General features: G+C 41.3%; 1 protein-coding gene across 2 annotated transcripts in view; it reads right to left on the bottom strand.

Moving 5' to 3' along the window:
* gsg1l (gsg1-like) overlaps positions 1–22008 on the bottom strand; it is a 249586-nt gene that overhangs the window by 59134 nt on the left and 168444 nt on the right. For both annotated transcript variants that reach the window (XM_072559405.1, XM_072559406.1), the window contains one exon: positions 4118–4270. In XM_072559405.1, the coding sequence (XP_072415506.1) occupies positions 4118–4270 (153 nt within the window). The remainder of the gene's footprint in view (positions 1–4117; positions 4271–22008) is intronic.

Raw genomic sequence — 22008 nt, 5'->3', positions numbered from 1 at the left:
TTTGAGATCATTACATTTCTGTTTAGCTCAAGGGATTAAGTGATGTAGGTCAAAGACAGGTATATGGAGATAGGCCACAGATCAGCTATTCAATGGTGGAGCAGGCACCAAGGGCTGAATGGCCTTCTCTTGATCCCCAGTTCCTAAAAGATAAGCAGGACTCCAGTAAGCAGAGTTACAATTTTATTATCTTATGAAATTTAAAGCATTATCAGAAAGAATAATGCAGAATTGACAGGGTATGTAATTGAAAGGAAATGAAATAATGCAGCCCCTCCCACCCCCCAACATTAAACCTATCAGATCAAAAACCAAAAAGAACTACAGCTACTGTAAAGCAGAAACAGAAACAGAAACCCTTCCTCAGAACAGGAGGAAGGGTCACTCCACCTGAAACACAGATTTCTCTCCACAGATGCTGCCAGAACCTTTGCCTTATACAAAAAAATCACCTTATGTGCACCCTGGGCCGATCTGCCATCTACAATGCTCAGGTCAAGAATGTGATAGAATACTTCCACCTTTCCTGGATGAGGGTATTCCATCTGTAGCCAAGGAATTTGGCACCGTCTGAGACAAAGCAGCCCACTTTATTGGCTCCCGAGCCACCACCTTCAACAGTCAGTCCCTACACCACTGACACATGGTGATAGCAGGGTGTACTGCAACAGGACCCTTCAACAGCACCTTTCAAACCACAACCTGAAAGGCCAAAGGTCAGTAGATACATGGCAACACCACTGCCTGCAAGTTCCTCTCCAAGCCCGTCACCATTCTGATTTGGGAAATATATGACTGTCCTTTCATGATTGCTGGATTAAAATCTTGGCACTCCCTCCCTGACAGCATTGTGGATACATCTCCATCTCAGGAACTGGAGCAGTTGAAGAAGGCAGCTCTTCTGAAGAGCAATTAGGGTGGTGGAATAACTTCTGGCTTAGCCATGAAATCGTTTTAAAAATAACCTCCCATTCTCCCTTTAACCTCCTCTAGCCTCACTACCTTTCTGATTTCTGAACTCTTCCAAATTTGTCCATTCACTGATTTCTGATCTTAATTGTTCCGCCCATTAGCGGCCTAGCCTGCAAATATCTCAGCAGGACGTTTCGGAGTTCCTTTTCCTCACCTCTCTGCTTTCTCTAACTTTCCTCTCCTTGCTTGCAATCTGCTTTATTTGAGCAAGCTTTGGATATGTGTTCTAATATTCATTTTTACAGCAAACACTGCGTCTGAGGACACTTAACTGCATGAATAGTGCTAATGCAAATTGTTATTGTTATTATTATTGAATGTCTTCTTCATGTGCAGGCAGAGATTGCTGCTGATGTTTTATTTGGACTTAACTATTGGCAAATAGATTCAAGGCAATATTACAATGCCTTATTAAACACCAACAAAGCTTGTTTCAAAGGGATTTTAATGATTAGATTAGATTAGATTGGATTCCCTACAGTATGGAAACAGGCCCTTCAGCCCAACAAGTCCACACCGACCCTCCGAAGAGTAACCCACCCAGACCCATTCCCCTACCCTATATTTACCCCTGACTAATGCACCTAACACTATGGGCAATTTATCATAGCCAATTCACCTGACCCTAATGATGCCCTGGGATTAAAATTATCTTGGTCTTTATATCTGCAATAGCAAATGCCATCCGTTCACATATCTAGACTGGCATTAAAATCTGGACCACAGTTTACTGACTTCTTCTTAATGAAGCTCACAGGATCCCAATGGTGTGGCCATTCGGCCCACTGAGTCCACACCAACCCTCTGAAGAACATCCCACCCAATCCCTACCCTGCATTTGCATGCCTAATCCACCTAGCCTGCACATCCCTGGACACAATTGGCAATTTACTGTGGCCAAACTTCCCTAACTCTTTGGGAGGAAGCCAGAGCACTTGGAGGAAACTTAAGCAGACACTGGGAGAATGTGCAAGTTCCACACTGACTATCATCCAAGGCCAATTGAACCCAGGTCCCTGGTGCCATGAGGCAGCAGTGCTACCGTGTCACCCACTCCCCCAATGCTTTGCACTGTGATTCTGCAGTGCTAATGGTAAAGGGTACTTTGAGACATCAGAATTAAGGGCGCGAGCAATTGCACCTTCTCACTCTGAAAGAGGTGCACTCCTTACCCCCTTAAAGCGCAAGGTTTGGGGAGTGGGGAGTGGAATGTAGGGATGGGGGGAAGCTCTCAAGGGGAGTGTCAAGGGAATAAAATCAAAGGTTTGCACATTTATTGTTTCATGGATAATTGCACACTTTGAGCAGGAGGAACACACCATGCCAGCAATTGCAAGAAAGATATTTGCCAGAAGTTTTTAGGGGCTACTGGATATACCAACCTGTAAAAGCTAAACAGATCATGCACATAACTCCAGTAGTGTCATGACTGCATAATTATGGACCGGTAATACTTAGAAAAACAACGCAAGAGGTTGCGACATTTCTTAAATGAAAAGTTAATTTGACTGCAACTAGACAAAAGAAGCTGAAAAGTAACTATTTCAAATCATCTGATTATACAGGTTCTACATAGATTACAGAGAAAAACGCTAGGAAATATAACAAGTCTAGTCCAGAAATTAAAAAAAAAGTCCCTCACAACTCATTGTGAGAATCTAGTTACACATTGAGCTGTTTGAAAGTTAAGAACCACAGGCAGAAGATGAATTGTGTCTCAAAAGCAAATTCCTTATATGAAGCCTGACTTAGGTCCTTGCATAGATCCCCTGGTAACAGTGGACTTCTTATTGTGCCAGCTTTTCATGCCTGAAAAAGGCAAGCTGTCTAGACAAAGAGAGATTCCATATTAAACCATCCAGAAGAAAGACTTCTCTCCACAGAGGGGATGAGAAAGAGAGAGGCATCTTGTAACAGCTGGAGGTTTGTTGTAGCACTGCAGGGCCAGAGCCAGCACTCCCAGAATCTGGTGAGCTGTTGAGCCTACATGTAAATGAACACATCGAACATTCAACTGCAGAAACCATCACAACTGCTGAATCTGACTTCAAATGTTAACCTTTCTGCTTTAGCAATAGGGAACACAAGCAATGGGCCCCAATGGCAATTCATAAAAAACGTTTGGGATTCTTCTTCTGAAGTATTTGTTTAGTCTGATTTGCACTTGTTTTAAGCTTGTCTCAGTTTCTTGTTAATAACTATATCACTTTATTCCTACGGAGTCATCAGTAACAACTTGTAATAAACTAATATTTAACCATTTTAAACCAAGCATTTAACTGCTAGTTTACTTGAACTTGGATCGTAAGTATTAAAAAGGAATTTGTGGGATAAATCTCTGGCTTTTTCAGTATTTACAGCATATCCCTAGTTGCCTAAATTCACTCACTGAGCTCCCTTGAGGTCCACTTGTGACGGTGGGTTGTGGTGCATTTTTCAGCGAAGACCTCAAAGGGGCGTTACGTTCCTAATTAGCAAAATTAGCTGACACATAGACTGTCTTGGGTCACTTCACCCTTTACTTGTGAGTGGGCAGGTGCTTAAGATCCTATCCCAGAAACTCTGTATGCACGACCCAGTGCTGGGTCAGGATAAATTGCCCCCTCGGTTCTTCTAACTTTTTGCCATATCTCATCCTTGAGTTGGAGCTTGTCATTCTATTTCAGATTCTTGGTAATCCTTGTGTATTTTGAGGTTTAACACCAAAATTGAACATGATCGTTTATATAAATGACAGACTGCTTGGAAAGCCCTGCAGAGACTTGTACTTCATTCTTCAAGCTGCATATCCCAGTGTTCCACTGGGTTTTAAAAATTGCTTTGGCACAAATCACAGACATCGACAGTAATAAAACAGCATCACAGCCAACTCGTAAATTATGGCTTTTCACACTCATGGAATTAATGCAATATGGTATTGCTACACTGTGGGTTATGTACTCAACATTCAGTGCCCAGAATGTGATCATTGCAGTTTGTTAACACTTAAGCATTCCTTTATTCCAGAAACAATTTGGAAAGACTTATCAGTAGCTTGCATCTGCAATATTCCTGCACCTTTGACATTTCTGACAGAATGCACTATCAGCAGAGGGCTACAGGCTTTAGTTGCAAGTCAGTTTGTAGGAACTGAAATTGTACGTACCTGAAAGAACAGTGAAGACAGCAGCAAATGCATTCAGTTTGAGGCCGTCTATCACATTACTTGAGTGAAAGAGCTCGAGACACATCAGGCTGAAACCAACAACTAAAAGCACGATATATAAAACTTCAGAGATGACCGACAACCAAAGAACACCTGCAACACAGGAGACACAGACTTGAGAAATCACATGGAGAGACTGGAAGAGCACATCTGAAACAGTCTGAGCACTTACTGTGCATGATATGAATGGAAGGAACCTTGTCTCAACTGTCTAATGATAATTTAGCTGCAAGATACGAAGCTGCATTAAAATACGTACAATCACAAGATGGATTAAGAATGACTCGAGACGAAGTGAATCAAAAATGGTTCAAATAGACAAAAAACATGACATTTTACCAAAGTCTGAAAATCTGCTGATTAAAATTTAGAAGCTAAAATTATATTTTCACTCCAATGACCTTTAAACAATTCATTAAAATTATAATTAATCAACTATTATAGATTAATGATGTTTTAATCCAAGTGACATAATTGATTCTTATAATTTAAAGCTCACCGAAGCATTAATCAAATTGACTCCAGTTCTACTTTCCCAGTTAGGGTTCTATAATATCCACAGTGCTTGCTCGTTAACTAAACAAAGTACTCAAGGAAATATAGATCAGATTTCATGTTAAAATCAATTGAATTCATTTTTAAATTTTGCTTTGAGGTTAAAAGTGCAAAGGCTCCAAAACGGCAATACAGCACCTTCTGCTAATAGACATTTAGCAGGAAGTTGATTCCCAACTAGTGACAGCCAAGAATATTGACCCCACTCAATGTACTGGAGTCAGTTGCTTCACTCAGTGCTGGGTGCTACAAAACTGTAGTCAAACACCTCAGGTGAATGCAAAAGTCAGAACAGTTGCCAAATGTCATCTGAGAAGCTGAGCAACAGCCAAAAGGCATTAGAGGAAATGCAGCAGAAAGTAGAACATGAAGAAGGGATAAGAGTTGAACATGAGCACCCACTGTGCTCAATACCAATAAACTCAAAACATGCTTCCCCACGCAGTCACACAACAGAACTCTCCTTTCTGCTTCTTCATTGGAATTGTTGTTTATCAATTAATCTTCCACAGTTTCTCTAATTCTTCATTTCAGTATTCAAAATGAGAAGATTACAAATGCCACCAATGCTCTGTGGCTGGATGCAGTTTGATGTCACATTACGAGTTTGGATTGGGCAGACTGGTTAGGGAGAAGGCAAAAGCTAGGACTGTCTTCAGTCTAAGACTTCAAAGGAATGCTTTCTTTCATACATAAATTCTTCTGTACAAGATAATCATAGATATACTAGACACTGACCTATAGTTACATTAGATAAGGACATCTTCATGTGCTCATGTCCATGTTGCAATCTGGTCTGGGAAATAACTCCAGACTGTTCTAGCAGTACTCACCTTGTGCTATTTATACTCAGTGATGTGCAGCTTTTTAACATCATCACAAGGCTGCCTCAGGATCCTTACACAGCATCCTTACCCCACGTTTTGTCCTTTGTCATAAACATTGATGAATAATTCTATGCATTCTCAAATGAGTTACTTTGATCGATTCTTTTTATAACATTTACTGGACTTTTATTTTCCTTATGCTTCCTACCCTTGCCTGAGTTTTGGACATGATCTACGATCAGAAATGGAAACACTTGATGTAAAGTTGTTGATCTTATTTGTTCTCTGCTAGTTTCCATTAGATCAGAGACTGAATTGATCTGACTGAAGGAATTTGGGGTGATGTAGTTTCAGGAGGGAATGACAATTGTGAGGTGGTTACAGATCTTGCACCCCATTACTGGCGTTGGATACAATTAATCATTTGCTAGGAAGGAATGACATAGTCCCTTCCTGCGTGGCTGTTCTTCATGTGAAGCATGTTCCCTTGCTGTGTTGATGATGTATGTTCCCAGGACATGAATGAATGCATTGAGTTGGGAACAATTTGATTTGGTATCTTCCTCAGACTGTTGCGAGGTGACCTGTTTTGTTATAATGAGTACATTGTTGGTGGAATGCCCGATAGTTTTAACAAGAAGCTTTAGAATCACCCCTGAAGATAGTGTAGCATAATTTTGCGCAGGATTTTGTGTTGATGCTCTCATGTTTGGTATGCTATTCATATGCAAGATCTGTTTCCTCTGGTCAGACAGCTCATTGTAGTTTAAGTAGTCGATGACAGGAAGGATGTTGCGAAACTTGAAAGGGTTCAGAAAAGATTTACAAGGATGTTGCCAGGGTTTGAGCTATAGGGAGAGGCTAAATAGGCTGGGCCTGTTTTCCCTGGAGTGTCAGACACTGAGGGGTGATCTTACATGCATGGTAGATTCATTTAAGATGCGTCTGGACAGATGCATGAGTAGGTGGGGAGCAGAGAGATACAGATGCTTAGGAATTGACCGACAGGTTTAAACAGTACATTTGAATCGGCTCAGGCATGAAGGGCCGAAGGGCCTGTTCCTGGGCTGTAAATTTTCTTTGTTCTTTTTACAGATGTTTATAAAATCATGAGGGGCATGGATAGAGTAAACAGACAAGGTCTTTTCGCTGGGGTGGGGGAGTTCAAATCTACAGGGCACAGATTTAAAGTGAAAGGAGAAAGATTTAAAAGGGACCTAAGGGGCAACGTTCTCATGCAGAGGGTGGTGCGGGTGTGGAATGAGCTGCCAGAGGATGTGATGGAGGCTGGTACAATTACGACATTTAAAAGATATTTGGATGGGTACATGATTAGGAAGGGGTTTGGACCAAATGGGACTGGATTAATTTAGGATATCTGGACGGTGTGGATGAGTTGGACCGAAGGGTGCGTTTTTGTGCTGTACATCTCTATGACTCGAGTCAATGTATTCTGTGGAATGTTGTGCATTCATTGGAACCTTTTCTGTATAATATTTCTGATTAATTTTCTAGACTCTGTAATTTAGAGTATTTGTTCTAGAGTGGAATCCACTTTTGATTGAAATAATTCAGTGATTGATTATCTAAGAGGCCAATGACATTTCTTCTACAAATGAACTCTTGTTGTAATAGTTGCATGGCTCAGATAGTACGCACGGTGATGATGCTTTGGCTTGAAGAAGTCATTTTGTCTGGCTGTTTTTGAAGAGAACTTGTAAGACAAAAGTGCAGCGCTGGTTGGTAAGACCACTTGAGTAAACAGCTTGTGACACCTCGGCATTTTTTTAACAGTCTGAATGGGTGTGGTCAGCTGTCACAGATCAGGATTTCTGGGTTTTAGCTTTAAGCAGAAGCTGTTGGAGTATCAATAGAGTTGGGAGCTTCAGTGAATGTCTCCTGACTGCTACTCTTTCTGAATTTTTCTCTTGTTTGTTTCCCTCCTGGATTGAGAAATGCATGTGACAATCTGTGTCTAAATTTTCCTTTTTACCAAGGGGTATGTTTATGGGATGTTCCTGTATTAGAATAGTTAATTAGTAAAGCTACTGTATCTATTATTTTGTTAGGTTTTCCAGTAAAGTAATTCAAAACTCCTCTTATTTAGGTTGTATTTTAATTACAGTGTTTAAATAAATTTTGTTTTGTTTAATGTCAAGTTGTTTGTCAAGTCGCATTGCATGTGGAGTAGGCACTTCACATTTGACTTTAAAACTAAAAAAAAGCTAGGGTCTCAGCTACATTCATAAAGTATTTTAAGGGGGTCTAGTCTGGCCCATAACAGTACAGATTATTAATGATGATACTGACAGGCTCTTTTGAAATTTGATAACTGCTACTGAAGCATAATCTCACCAGTGTCTCCTTTGCTCTCGATGTGGAATATTAGGTTGTCAAATGTAACTCTTTTCATATTAATCTGCTGTCTGTGTAACATTTGATCTAATGTACTTCTGCTGCAGTAGGAAGTGTGCAAACCTGTTCAGCATTTGATTTAGTTTTCAAAACTGAAGTTTTCTAAGATCTTAAGAATTGTGCATTTCATGTTGTGAACTTGTTGATCTCTCAAATTGATTTGATGTCTTGAATTTGTTCCGATAAAAAGACTTTCATCAGTGAATTTTGTTGCAATGGTTGATTGTTGATAGACACATGAGGTTTGTTGACTATTTTCTTAATTTGGAGAAATATTGCTGAATTCTGACCTCCTTGTACTATACACATATTGTTACCTTGTTATGTATGCAGCTGAGTAAGGTTGTTGAACCCTTTCAGTGGCAAAGATTGTTGCTGTAGATTAAACTGCTTTTTTCAAAGTAAAGTTCATTTCTTTCTTTATCAATATGTTGTCTATGTAGAAATGAATCAATATATTACTTTGCCAAAATTGTTAAACAAGTTCCCAAGAACCTACGGGTATAAATTTCCCAAAGCGGCTTTACTCAATAAGATGCAATGATTTTTGATGGTAACAAAGGTAAAATTGTTGGCAACATTGTTTTCTTCTGCATTTGAGGCATATATTTTTGTCAAAATTCAACATCACTTGATCCAATTAGCTTTTATTCTTTTCCCAATTTTTCCTATTCTGATTAATAAAATTGGTAAAACTGCTTTGTAGATGGAATTCATAATTCAAACTGTTGAAACAATAAAGATGTCATTAACTTCCCTTGTTAGGTTTTGATATTTCCAAGCACAATTAGAATCTGAATTCTTTAATTTCTTTCTGAATAAATTTTCTTTAAGCTATTACCCAAAGAGTTAGTTTACTTGTCGATAACTTTCTCATCAAGTAAATCGTTCAGAAATGTGTTCACTCGTTGGAAGTCATAACTGTGTCCTTTTAGCCTTGACTTTTGGGTTTGTTCCTTTCCTTGGAGGATTGAATCTGGTGGATGGGTCCAGTAATTGGCTTCTTTTTGCCATCACTTGATTCATATTTGCTCCTTTCCTGCTTCATGGGCTTTTATAGCTCTCACTGTTTTTTTTAGATGTTTGCTTCAGCTATTACTGAGTATGAAAGGCTTTTTTTTTGAGAATTACAATAGCTTCCTTGGAGGAGCTCTCTCTTCAAAAATGTTTCCTCCACTGTAGCTGTTCAGCTCTGTGGTGTTTTTCTGGCTTTTGGCTTGTTTTAATGCTATACTGACAATTTCTTGAAAAAAACGTCTTTTATTTCTCAAAACTATCTGAGATTTTCACCACTTCCAGAATTTCCTAGGAAGTGTATTGCTGTTACTTTGTATTATGTGGTTTGATGCCATGCTATGATTTTGGGTTCAATACTGATCAACGAGAAGGCAAAGTCAAAATCATATTTAGGTTCAGGTTTTTCAAAGTAAAACTCTTAATTGTACATGAGCACTATTCACTGCTATACAAAGTGATCATAGATATACCAACTACTGACCACATCGGTACATTAGGTAAAGGCCAGTCAATCAGCATGGTGGCTTAGTGGGTAGCACTGCTGCCTCACAGTACCTAGGGTCCAGGTTCATTCCCAGCCGAGAGTAACTGGCTGTGTGGAGTTGCATGCTTTCCCTGTGTAGCACACTTTCCTCCCACAGTCCAAAAGTTGTGCAGGTTAGGTGGATTGGCCATGGAAAATGAAGAGTTATTGGGTGGGATGTTCTTTGGAGGATCAATGTGGGCAGAATGGCCTGCTTCCACACTGTAAGGGTCCAATAATTTTTCATCTGTCCATGTTATACTGTAGTCTTATGTAGTCTTAGTCATGTTATACTGTAGTCTTCCACACTGTCCTAATACCACACACACTGCTCTATTTATACTGAGTGAAGTGCAACTCTGAGACATCATTGCAAGGTTGCTCCAGGGTTCTGCTTCCCACATAGAACATTCGCAGTCCTTATAGGATTCACTACAACAACTCTCTATGACTTCCCCAATAACATCCCCCAACCTCTGACCTCTAAAAGACCAGAAAGTACTAAAAAATGGAAACAACATTTTTAGGAGTTTCCCACCAATTCATCACTTGAACATATATCACCACTTCTTCACTATTTCTGGGACAAAATCCCAGAATACTCTACTGAACATCACCTTCATTACATGGGCTACAACTATTTGAGATTAAAAAACCCCACATCAACTGAAGAAATGGCATCCTTGCAAGCAGTCACCATGTTCTGAGGGAATCAATGGAAGAGGATTTTTGTTTGATGTTAGAAAATCAAGCTGCATGTTTTGAAGGCAACAATGAAAATCAATTTCAACAAGATTAAAAGAAGTGAGAAAAGGTTTCTCAATACAAGCACATTTTATCTAAAATTGCTTGATCTTCCCAGAAAGAAAAAATGTAGAAAATGCATTTCAAGTACATCAATTTGAAGCTCATGGAGGCATACAAATATTGATGCCATAGGATTGATACCATATACTTTAATATTTGCATTGTATTTGCAAGGTGACCCAAGAAGCAAATCAAGGATCAGTGCAGGAATGGGATGAACTGATTTTTTTTAATAATCTATGGATTTTGATTAATTTATAATCTACCAGTTTATGAATTTTATGCAGAGAGGGGATTGCTGTCTTTGAACATAGAATATAGAATGTCATAACGCAATACAGGCCCTTTGGCCCTCGATTTTGCACCACCCTGTGAAATTAATCAGATGCCCATTTAAACTACATAGTACCATTATTATCCATATGTATGTCCAATGCCCATTTAAATGCCCTTAACATTGGTGAGTTTACGACTGTTACAGGCAGTCCATTCCATGCTCCTACTACTCCCTGAATAAAGAAACTACCCCTGATATCTGTCCTAAATCTATCATCCCTTAATTTAAAGCTATGTACCTCATGTTAGCCTTCATTGTCTGAGGAAAAAGGTTCTCACTGTCCACCCTATCTAATCCCCTGATTATCTTTACACCTTGTATAAGTCACCTCTCAATCTTCTCTCCAACAAAAATAGCCTCAGTTTCCTCAACCTTTCCTCGTAAGACATTCCTTCCACACTAGGCAACATGCTCGTAAATCTCTGCTGAACCTTTTCCCAAAGCTTCCCCATCCTTCCTATAATGCTGTTACCTGAACTGCACACAATATTCCAGGTGCGGCCTTACCAGTGTCTTGTACAGCTGAAGCATGACTTCGTGGCTCTGAAACTCAATCCCCCCTACCAATAAACACCAACACACCATATGCCTTCTGAACAATCCTATCAACCTGGCTGGCAACTTTCAGGGATTTATGCGCCTGGACACCGAGATCTCTCTGTTCATCCACACTGCCAAGAACTTTACCATTAGCCCAGTACTCTGCATTCCTGTTATTTCTTCCAAAGTGAACTACCTCACACTTTTCCGCATTAAACTCCATTTGTCATTTCTCAACCCAACTCAGCATCTTCTCTATGTCCTTCTGTAATCCATACCATCCTTCGTCACTATCCACAACTCTGTCTATCTTAGTGTCATCATAAATTTACTAATCCATCCTTCTATGCCCACATCCAGATCATTTATAAAAATGACAAACAACAGTGGCCCCAACAAAGAATCTTGTGGCACACCACTGGTAACTGAACTCCAGGCTGAACATTTCCCATCAACCACCACTCTCTTTCTTCTTTTAGCTAGCCAATTTCTGATCCAATTCACTAAATCACCTTCAATCCTGAAACTCCGTACTTTTTGCAGTAGCCTACTGTGTGGAACCTTATCAAACACCTTACTGAAAGTCTATATACATCACATTAACTGCTTTACCTTTACCACATGTTTTGTTACCTTGTCAAAGAACTCAATAAGGTTCATTAGACACAGCCTACCCTTTACAAAACCGTGTTGACTATCCCTAATCAAAGTATTCCTTCCCAGATGATTATAAATCCTATCTCTTCTAACCTTTTCCAACACCTTACCCACAACCGAAGTAAAGCTGGCCTATAATTACCAGGGTTGTTCCAACTCGCTATCCTCCAGTCTTCTGGTACTCCTCCTGTTGACAATGATGACTCAAAGATCAAAACCAAAGGTTCTGCGATCTCCTCCCTGGCTTCCCAGAGAATCTGAGAATAAATCCTATCTGGCCCAGGGGTTTTACCTATTTTCAGATCTTCCAAAGTTACTAAAACCTCCTCATTGTCAACAGCAATCCCATTTAATCTAGTAGCCTAGATCTCTATATTCTCACTAACATTGTCCTTTTCCAATGTGAACAATGACGAAAAGGATTCATTAAGCATTTTTCCTATGTCCTCAGATTCCACACACAACTTCCCATTACTATCTTTGATTGGCCTTAGTCTTACTCTAGTCATTCTTTTATTTCTGATATACCTATAGAAGGCCTCAGGGTTTTCCTTGATCATATCCACCAACAACGTCTCATGTCCCTTCCTGGCTCTTCTTAGCTCTCCCTTTAGATCAGTTCTGGCTAACTTATAACTCTCAAAGCCTCCTAACTGAGCCTTCATTCCTCATCCTCACATAAGCCTTTTTCTTTCAGTTGACAAGAGCTTCAACTTCTTTAGTAAACCATGGCTCCCTCTCTCGATAACTACCTCCCTGCCTGACAGGTATATACTTATCAAGGACCCGCAGGTGCTGTTCTTTGAATAAGCTCCACATTTCAAGTGTGTCCATCCCCTGCAGTTTCCTTCCCCATCCTATGAATCCTAAATCTTGCCTAATCACATCATAATTGCCTTTCTCCCAGTTATACCTCTTTCCCTGCATTATATACTTATTCCTGCCCATTGCTAATGTAAACATAACTGAATTATGGTCACTATTGTCAAAGTGCTCACCTACCTCCAAATCTAACACCTGGCCAGTACCAAATCCAATATGGCATTGCCCCTTGTTGGCCTGTCTACATACTGTGTCAGAAAACCCTCCTGTACATATTGAATAAAAACTGACCCATTTAAACTACTTGAACTATAGCATTCCCAGCCAATATTGGGGAAGTTAAAGCCCCCATAACAACTACCCTGTTACTCTCCCTCCTATTGAGAATCATCTTTGCTATTCTTTCCTATACATCCCTGGAACAATTCAGAGGTCGATAGAAAACTCCAAACAGGGTGACCTCTCCTTTCCTGTTTCTAACCTCAGCCCAAACTACCTCAGTGGATGAGTCCTCAAACATTCTCTCAGCTGCTGTAATACTACCCTCGATTAACAATGCCATACCCCCTCTCTTTTACCACCTTCTCTGTTCTTACTGAAACATCAGAATCCCGGAATTGGCAACAACCATTCCTGTCCCTCCTCCAACCATGTCTCTGAAATGGCCACAACATCAAAATCCCTGGTCCCAACTCATGCTGTAAGTTCACCCACCTTATTCTGCATGCTCCTGGCTTTGAAGTACATGCATCTCAAACCAACGTCCTGATTGCCAGTGACCTCTCACAACCTTTTAAACCTATCCCTGACCTCACTACCCTCAACCTCCTGTACACTGGAACTACAATTCAAGTTCCCACCCCCTGCAGCATGAGTTTAAACCCCCCTCCCTGAAGAGCATTAACAAATTTCCCCCCCAGGATATTGATACCCCTCTGGTTCATGTGAAGACCATCTTGTTTGTAGAGGTCCCACCTTCCCCAGAAAGAGCTCCAATTATCCAAGAATCCAAAACCTTCCCTCCTGCACTATCCCTGCAGCCACATGTTCAGCTCTGCTCTCTCCCTATTCCTCACTTCACTAGCACGTGGCACACATAACAAACCAGAGATAACAACTTTGTTTGTTCTAGCTCTAAACTTCCATCCTCGCTGCCTAAATTTCTGCCTTAGTTCCCAACTTTCTCCCTATCTATGTTGTTAGTGCCTAAGTGGACCATGACTTGGGGCATCTCCCCCTCCCCCACAAGGATCCAAAAAACATGATCAAAGACATCATGTACCCTGGCACCTCGGAAGCAACACACCAACCATGAGTCTCTCTCGTTCCCACAAAGTCTCCTATCTGTCCCCTTAACTATGGAGTCACCAAATGACTAAAGCTGTACTCCTCTTCCCCTTTCCCTGCTGAACAACAGGGACAGACTCTGTGCCAGAGACCTGTGCCCCATTGCTTACCCTTGCTAAGTCAGCCCTCCCAACAGTATCCAAAATGGTGTACTTGTTGTTGAAGGGAACCACCTCAGGAGATCCCTGCACTGCTTGCCAGCTCCCTTTCCCACCCCTGATGGTAACCCATCACGTGGCTATGGAGTATCTACCTCCCTGTAACTCCTCTCAATAACCACCTCCGCCTCCCGAATGATCCAAAGTTCATTCAGCTCCTGCTCCAGTTTCCTAACATGGTTCTTGAGGAGCTGGTGTTGGATGCATGTTCCACAGATGTAGTCAGCAGGGACACTAATGGCGTCCCTTACCTCCCACATACTGCAGGAGGAGCATTCAACTGAAAGGATCAATTAAAATGCAAGTCCTACAATGCAGAAAGAGGCCAGTCAGCATATTGCATGGGCACCTGTCTCCCACTCAGATCCAGTTGCCCCATCTTATTACCATGGCTAATCCACCTAGCCTGCACACTTTGGACAATTTAGCATGGCCAATTCACCTAACCTGGACATCTTTGGACCATGGGGGGAAACCAAAGTACACCTGCAGAGAGACAAGGAGAACATTCAAACTGCACACAGACAGTCACCCAAAGGTGGAATCACTCCTGTGTCCCTGGCGCTGTGGGGCAGCAGTGCTAACCACTAAGCCACCATAGCTAGTACATACTGTACTGCCAAAATGTTTAGTTTGACATCTGCACACAACACAACATCATTGTTACTTGCTGTGACATATTTTAAATTCTTTTTGTTGAAATCTGGATTTTATAAATAGACGCGCAAAGTCAAATAACAGCAGGTTATCAGAGACATCCAATTTCAATCATTCAGTGATACGTGTCAACTTTACACAAGTTTTCTTTTTCTGCTGGATCACAGCCATCTCTGACTGGGTCTTGATTTGCTTCAATTCTCATTGTTTCTCTTCAAGATGAAGGAGTGAATTATTCAAATATGAACTGTTCCTGGCCAACTTGGTAATTTAAATAAGCTGCTTAACCACGTTGACCTAAAATTTCTCTCTTTTTCATTTCAAGTTGTAATTCCTTTCTGAGCTTGGCAGCAGTCAGCTGCAAGGACATTATATTCTTTCAGCTTTCGTCATAGCTCGGCGTATTGCATCAGAATTATTGACAGGTTCATGCTAAATGAGAGCATTATTGACTGCCATCTAAAAGAACATTAGATTCTTTTGAAATATGATGGAATTATGCAGCCTGACAGATTCCACATGAGGAAGGATATAATCAAACAAGCCCTAATGCTTCCTTTATCCTGTAGTACCATCCTCTGACCATGTTAGTGCAGTGAGCAGTTTGCTTTCAGACCAGCATATTAGATTGATCTCTATTTCCTGTACAGCAAAGCAGAAAGCTCTGGATACCTATCGGCCACTCCCCTCTCCCTGCCTCCAAGTTGCCAAAGGTCATTTGAGTTTTGGCCATTGTCAAGTGATCTTGCAACTGGGAACTGACTGGGCTGGGGGAAGCGACTCTGAGAGTGGGCACCTGGGTGATGGAGACAACCAGGAGAGAGAGGATCAGGAAAAAGGGGTATGGGCAGAGGGAAGCAACTGGGACAATAAGAGGGGGATAGCAAATGCAGGTAAGAATGTAAGAAACAGGAGCAGGACTAGGCCATTTGGTGTGCTGAGCCTGCTCTACTGTTCAATAAGATCATGGCTGATGTTTCATGGACTCAGCTCCACTTACCCGCCTGTTTACCATAACCCTTAATTCGATTAGATTACTTACAGTGTGGAAACAGGCCCTTCGGCCCAACAAGTCCACACCGACCCACCAAAGTGTAACCCGCCCAGACCCATTCTCCTACATTTACCCCTTCACCTAACACTACAGGCAATTTAGCATGGCCAATTCACCTAACCTGCACATTTTCTGGATTGTGGAAGGAAACCGGAGCACCCGGAGGAAACCCACACAGACACGGGGAGAATGGGCAAACTCCACACAGAGACTCGCCTGAGGCGGGAATTGAACCCGGGTCTCTGGCACTGTGAAGCAGCAGTGCTAACCACTGTGCCACCGTGCCGCCCACCTGTAATGTTCAAAAATATATCCATCTTTGCTTTAAAAACACGCTATGTGGAAACCTCAACTGCTTCACTGGGCAGGGAATTCCACTGATTCATAACCCTTTGGGTGAAGAAGTTCCTCCTCAACTCAGCCCTAAATCTGCTCCCCCTTATTTTGAGGTTTTGCTCCCCAGTTCTGGTTTCCGTGGAAACAACCTCCCTGCTTCGATCTTATCTATTCCCTTCATCTTTTTATACGTTCCTATAGAATTCCCCCCTCAGTCTTCTAAATTCCAATGAGTATAGTCCCAGTCTATTCGGTCTCTCCTCATAAGCCAAGCCTCTCAACTCCGGAATCAACCTAGTGAACCCACTCTGCACCCCCTCCAGTGTCAGTACATCCTTTCTCAATAAGGAGATCAAAGCCAAGAGAGGAGTTTGGGTAGTAACTGCAGTGGTTTGAGGGGATAAAGTAAGTGCACAGTAGGCCCTTAGATACACTTTCCAGCTCCATATTATAGACGAATATATGGCTTTGGAACAGGAGTAGGCCATTCTACCCATTACACACCTGCTCAGCTGTTCAAGAGTCCTTTATAAATTGCGTCCTCGAGCTAGAAGTTCCCTCAGAAGCAGAAGTGTACGTCCGCCTCATTAATACTCTTAGGTATCTTAAACGATTTTTTAGGGTCATCCCTCATTTACTCAATGTCTAATAGAATAGGCTCAACCTGACTACCCTTTGCTGTATAAAAAGACTGAGTCACAGGAATGTATAAAGTGATTCTTCTCTGAACCTATTCAAATAGAATTAAGGAGAATCCAAAGGGGTTTTACAAATATATTAAGGACAAAAGGGTAACTAGGGAGAGAATAGGGCCCCTCAAAGATCAGCAAGGCAGCCTTTGTGTGAGCCACAGAAAATGCAAGAGATACTAAATGAATATTTTGCATCAGTATTTACTGTGGAAAAGGATATGGAAGATATAGACTGTAGGGAAATAGATGGTGACATCTTGCAAAATGTCCAGATTACAGAGGAGGAAATGCTAGATGCCTTGAAATGGTTAAAGGTGGATAAATCCCCAGGACCTGATCAGGTGTACCCGAGAACTCTGTGGGAAGCTAGAGAAGTGATTGCTGGGCCTTTTGCTGAGATATTTGTATCATCGATAGTCACAGGTCAGGTGAGGTTGGCTAATGTGGGGCCACTGTTTAAGAAGGGTGGTAAAGACAAGCCAGGGAACTATAGACCGGTGAGCCTGATGTCGGTGGTGGACAAGTTGTTGGAGGGAATCCTGAGGGACAGGATGTACATGTATTTGGAAAGACAAGGACTGATTAGGGATAGTCAACATGACTTTGTACGTGGGAAATCATGTCTCACAAACTTGATTGAGTTTTTTGAAGAAGTAACAAAGACAATTGATGAGGGCAGAGCAATAGTTGTGATCTATATGGACTTCAGTAAGGCGTTAGACAAGGTTCCCCATGGGAGACTGGTTAGTAAGGTTAGATCTCATGGAATACAGGGAGAACTAGCCATTTGGATACAGAACTTGCTCAAAGGTAGAAGAAGGAGGGTGGTGATGGAGAGTTGTTTTTCAGACTGGAGGCCTGTGACCAGTGGAGTGCCACAAGGATTGGTGCTGGGCCCTCAATTTTTGTTATTTACATAAATGATTTGGATGTGAGTATAAGAAGTACAGTTAGTAAGTTTGCAAATGACACTAAAATTGGATGTGTAGTGGACAGCAAAGAGGGTTACCTCAGGTTACAACAGGATTTGGACCAGATGGGCCAATGGGCTGAGAAGTGGCAGATGGAGTTTAATTCAGATAAATGCGAGGTGCTGCATTTTAGGAAAGCAAATCTTCGCAGGACTTATACACTTAATGGTAAGATCTTAGGGAGTGTTGCTGAACAAAGAGACCTTGGGGTGCAGGTTCATAGCTCTTTGAAAGTGGAGTCGCAGATAGATAGGATAGTGAAGAAGGCGTTTGGTATGCTTTCCTTTATTGGTCAGAGTATTGAGTACATCTCTATGACTCTAAATACAATTGTACCATTTTCAAATAATACTGTATGTAGTATTTCAGATGTACTTACTTGCATATTTTATTGCCCTTACAATAAACACCAAGATTCCAACTGCCTTTTTAATTACTTACAGTCACAGAGATGTACAGCACGGAAACAGACCCTTCAGTCCAACCTGTCCATGTCGACCAGATACCCTAACTTAATCTAATTCCAACTGCCAGCACCCGGCCCATATCCTTCCAAACCCTTCCTGTTCATATACCCATTCAGATGCCTTTTAAATGTTGCAATTGTACCAGCCTCCACCACTTCCTCTGGCAGCCCATTCCACACCCCTCCACGTGAAAGTTTTACTTGCAGTACCACCAAACTAACTGCTGGTGATTCGTGTCCTAGCCCAATTAGGTCCCTCTATACCACCAAGTTCTGCATTCTCTCTCTCTTGTTAAATAGTACGCTGCTTTTCGATTGCTCGTGCTAAATTGGAAGGGTTCACATTTGCCTCTGTCACAGTCATAGAGTCATCCAGCACGGAAACAGACCCTTTGGTCTAACCAATCCACGCCAACCATGTTCCCAAACTAAACTAGCCCCACCTGCTTGTGCTTGGCCCATCTCCCTCCAAACCTTTTCCATTCACGTACTTTTAAAGGTTGTAACTGTGCTTGCATTCACCACTTTCTCTGGCAGTTCATTCCACACATAAAGTCATTAAATCATACAGCATAGAAACAAACCTTTCGGTCCAACCAATCCATGCCAAACATAATCCCAAACCAAATTAGTCCCACCTCCATGCCCCTGGCCCATATCCCTCTAAATCTTTTCTATTCATGAATTTATCCAAATGTCTTTTAAAAGTTGTAACTGTACCTGTATCCACCATTTCCTGAGGGAGTTCTTTCCACACGTGAGCCACCCTCAGGGTTAAAAAAACTGCCTCTGATATCTTTTAAAATGTCTTTCCTCTCACCTGAAAAATGTGCCACCTACTCTTGGGAAAAGATGGCCACCATTTAGCTCTATTGATGCCCCTCATTATTTTATAAACTTCTATCAGATCGCCTCGCAACTTCCTATGTTACAGTGAAAAAAGTCCCAGCCTATCCAGCCTTACTTTATAATTCAAACCTTCCATGTGCTTCCTGTTAGCTAAGCAAGCCTTTCTTTATGTGTTATCCCCTATATTATTAACTCTTGTGCAGGAACCTTTGATGTGACAACTTATCAATTGCCATTTAGAAATCCAAGCACACCCCATCTACTCATGCCCCTTTAACCAAACTGTTTGCACCTCTCTTAAAGACCTCCCATGAATTATTTAAACACAATTCCCTACCGCAAAGCCATGTTGGCTGTGCTTGATCAAATTCTGATTTTCTAAATTTCCTGCTAAAAACCCCTTAATAATGGATTTTAGCAATTTCCCTGTGACAGATGTTGGACCAACTCTCTGATAATTTCTGTTTCCCTCATTTCCAAACTAAGTTTGACTTGATTTGATTTATTGTTGTCACATGTACTAAGTACAGGGAAAAGTTTTGTTTTTTGAGCAGTTCACACAAACCATAACACACAAGGACAGATCATAAGGTGTTTAGACAAAGTGAGGCATACAAGATTACAGCTGCACAGGAGGTGCACAAAAGCAAGGTCAACATTAGATTTGAAACTAGTAATCTCGTAACAGCAGGGAAGAAACTGTTCTTGAACCTGTTGGGTGCGTGTATCCAAGCATACTACAAGAACATAAGACCATAAGATATAGAAGCAGAAATTAGGCCATTCAGCCAATCGAGCCTGCTCCACCATTCAATAATGGCTGATAAGGTTTCTTTCAACCCCATTCTCCCGCTTTCTCCCCATAATCTTTGATCCCCTTGACAACCAAGCATCTATCTATTCCTGTTTCAAATACACTCAATGATCTAGCCGACACTTCCTTCCATGGTAGTGAATTCCACAGATTCCCCACTCTCCGGCCAAAGATATTTCACTTTACCTCCATTCTAAAAGGTCTTCCCTTTACTCTAAGGCTATGCCCTCGGGTCATAGTGTCTCCTGCCGATGGAAACATCTTCCCAACATCCATTCTGTCCAGGCCATTCAGTATTCTGTAAGTTCAACTAGATCCACCCCTCATCCTTCTAATCTCCATTGAGTATAGACCCAGAGTCCTCAAATGTTCCTCATATGTTAAGCCTTTCATTCCTGGGATAATTTGCTTGAATCTCCTCTGTACATGCTCCTAGCCAGTACATCCTTTCTGAGATATGGGGTCCAAACTCGCTCACAATACTCCAAATGTGGTCTGACCAGAGCTTTATACAGCCTCAGAAGTACATCCCTGCTTTTACATTCTAGTCCTCACGAGATGAATGACAACATTATATTTGCCTTCCTAACTACCAACTCAACCTGCGCATTTACCTTCAGAGAAACCTAGACTGGGACTCCCAAGTCCCTTTGCATTTCAGATTTTGTAATTTTCTCCCCATTTAGAAAATCGTCCATACCTCTATTCTTCCTACCAAAGTGCATGACCCCACACATGTCCACATTGTATTCCACCTGCCACTTCTTTGATCACTCTCCTAACCTGTTTAGACCTTTCTGCAGCCTTCCCACCTCCTTAATGCTATCTGTCCCTCCACCTATCTTTATATCAACTGCAACCTTAGCCAGAATGCTCTCAGTTCCTTCATCATTAATGTATAATGTGAAAAATTATGTCCCAACACTGAGCCTTGTGGAACATCACTTGTCACCAGCTGCCACCTTGAGAAGGACCCTTTTATCCCCACTCTCTGTCAGACAGCCAAGCTTCTATCAGGCTAGCACCTTGCCTCTGACACCATGGGATCGTATCTTACTCATTTGCCTCCTATGCAGTACCTTGTCAAAGGACTTCTAGAAGTCCAGATAGATAATATCTATTGGTTTTCCTTGGCCTAACCAGCTCGTTACTTCTGCAAAGAATTCCAACAGATTTGTCAGGGCGTGACCTCCCCTTGGTGAAACCATGCTGACTTTGCCCTCTTTTATCACGCACTTCCAAGTATTCAGAAATCCCATCATTCACAATGGATACAGCTTCTGTATCTTCTGTCTGACGGGAGAGGTTGGAAGTTGTTACATTTGTTATTTTTTTAATAAAATGGTATCATTCCAGAAACTCAGGAATTTTGGACAATGATAACCAACACATTTACTATTGCTGCAGCTATTTATTTAAAGACTTGAGGATGATTGTCATCAGGTCCTGGAGAATTGTCAGCCTTTAGTTTCAAAACCAGTACATTTTCTCCAGTGATGGAGATTGCTTTGTATTCCTGCCTTCTCTCACTTCCACACTCGAAAGTATTGTCACAAAGCTTTCAAAGTTGTCTACAATGAACAATTGTCTTCAATGCTTCTACCATTTTCTTATTTCCCATATTCATTCCCCCGCTCAGTTTGCAAAAGATAAATGCTGACTTTAGTTATTTTTTCCTTTTTAGATACTTGCAGAAACTCTTACGATCTGTTTTATATTTCTAGCTAGCTTTCTCTTGTGGTCAACTTTCTCCTTCCTCCTCTGGAAATTTTGCTGTTTATGAAAATCTGTTGAATCACCAGCACCAATCTTCACAGGTTCTCTCATTCTATTTGATACTATCATTAACTTCCTCATTTAGCAATGAAGGATGTATTCTTGTGATTAACCTTCTCACTGGGATAGATTTTTGCTGAGAGCTACCAATTATCTCCTTAAAAGTCTGCCACTGCTTCATTCCCTTAGTTAGCTTGCTGCCATCAAGACA

The sequence above is a fragment of the Chiloscyllium punctatum genome, chromosome 40 (assembly GCF_047496795.1).
Source record: "Chiloscyllium punctatum isolate Juve2018m chromosome 40, sChiPun1.3, whole genome shotgun sequence".
NCBI classification, from domain to species: Eukaryota; Metazoa; Chordata; class Chondrichthyes; order Orectolobiformes; family Hemiscylliidae; genus Chiloscyllium; species Chiloscyllium punctatum.
The sequence above is the reverse complement of the archived record's forward strand: the minus strand, read 5'-3'. Positions and strand labels throughout refer to the sequence as shown.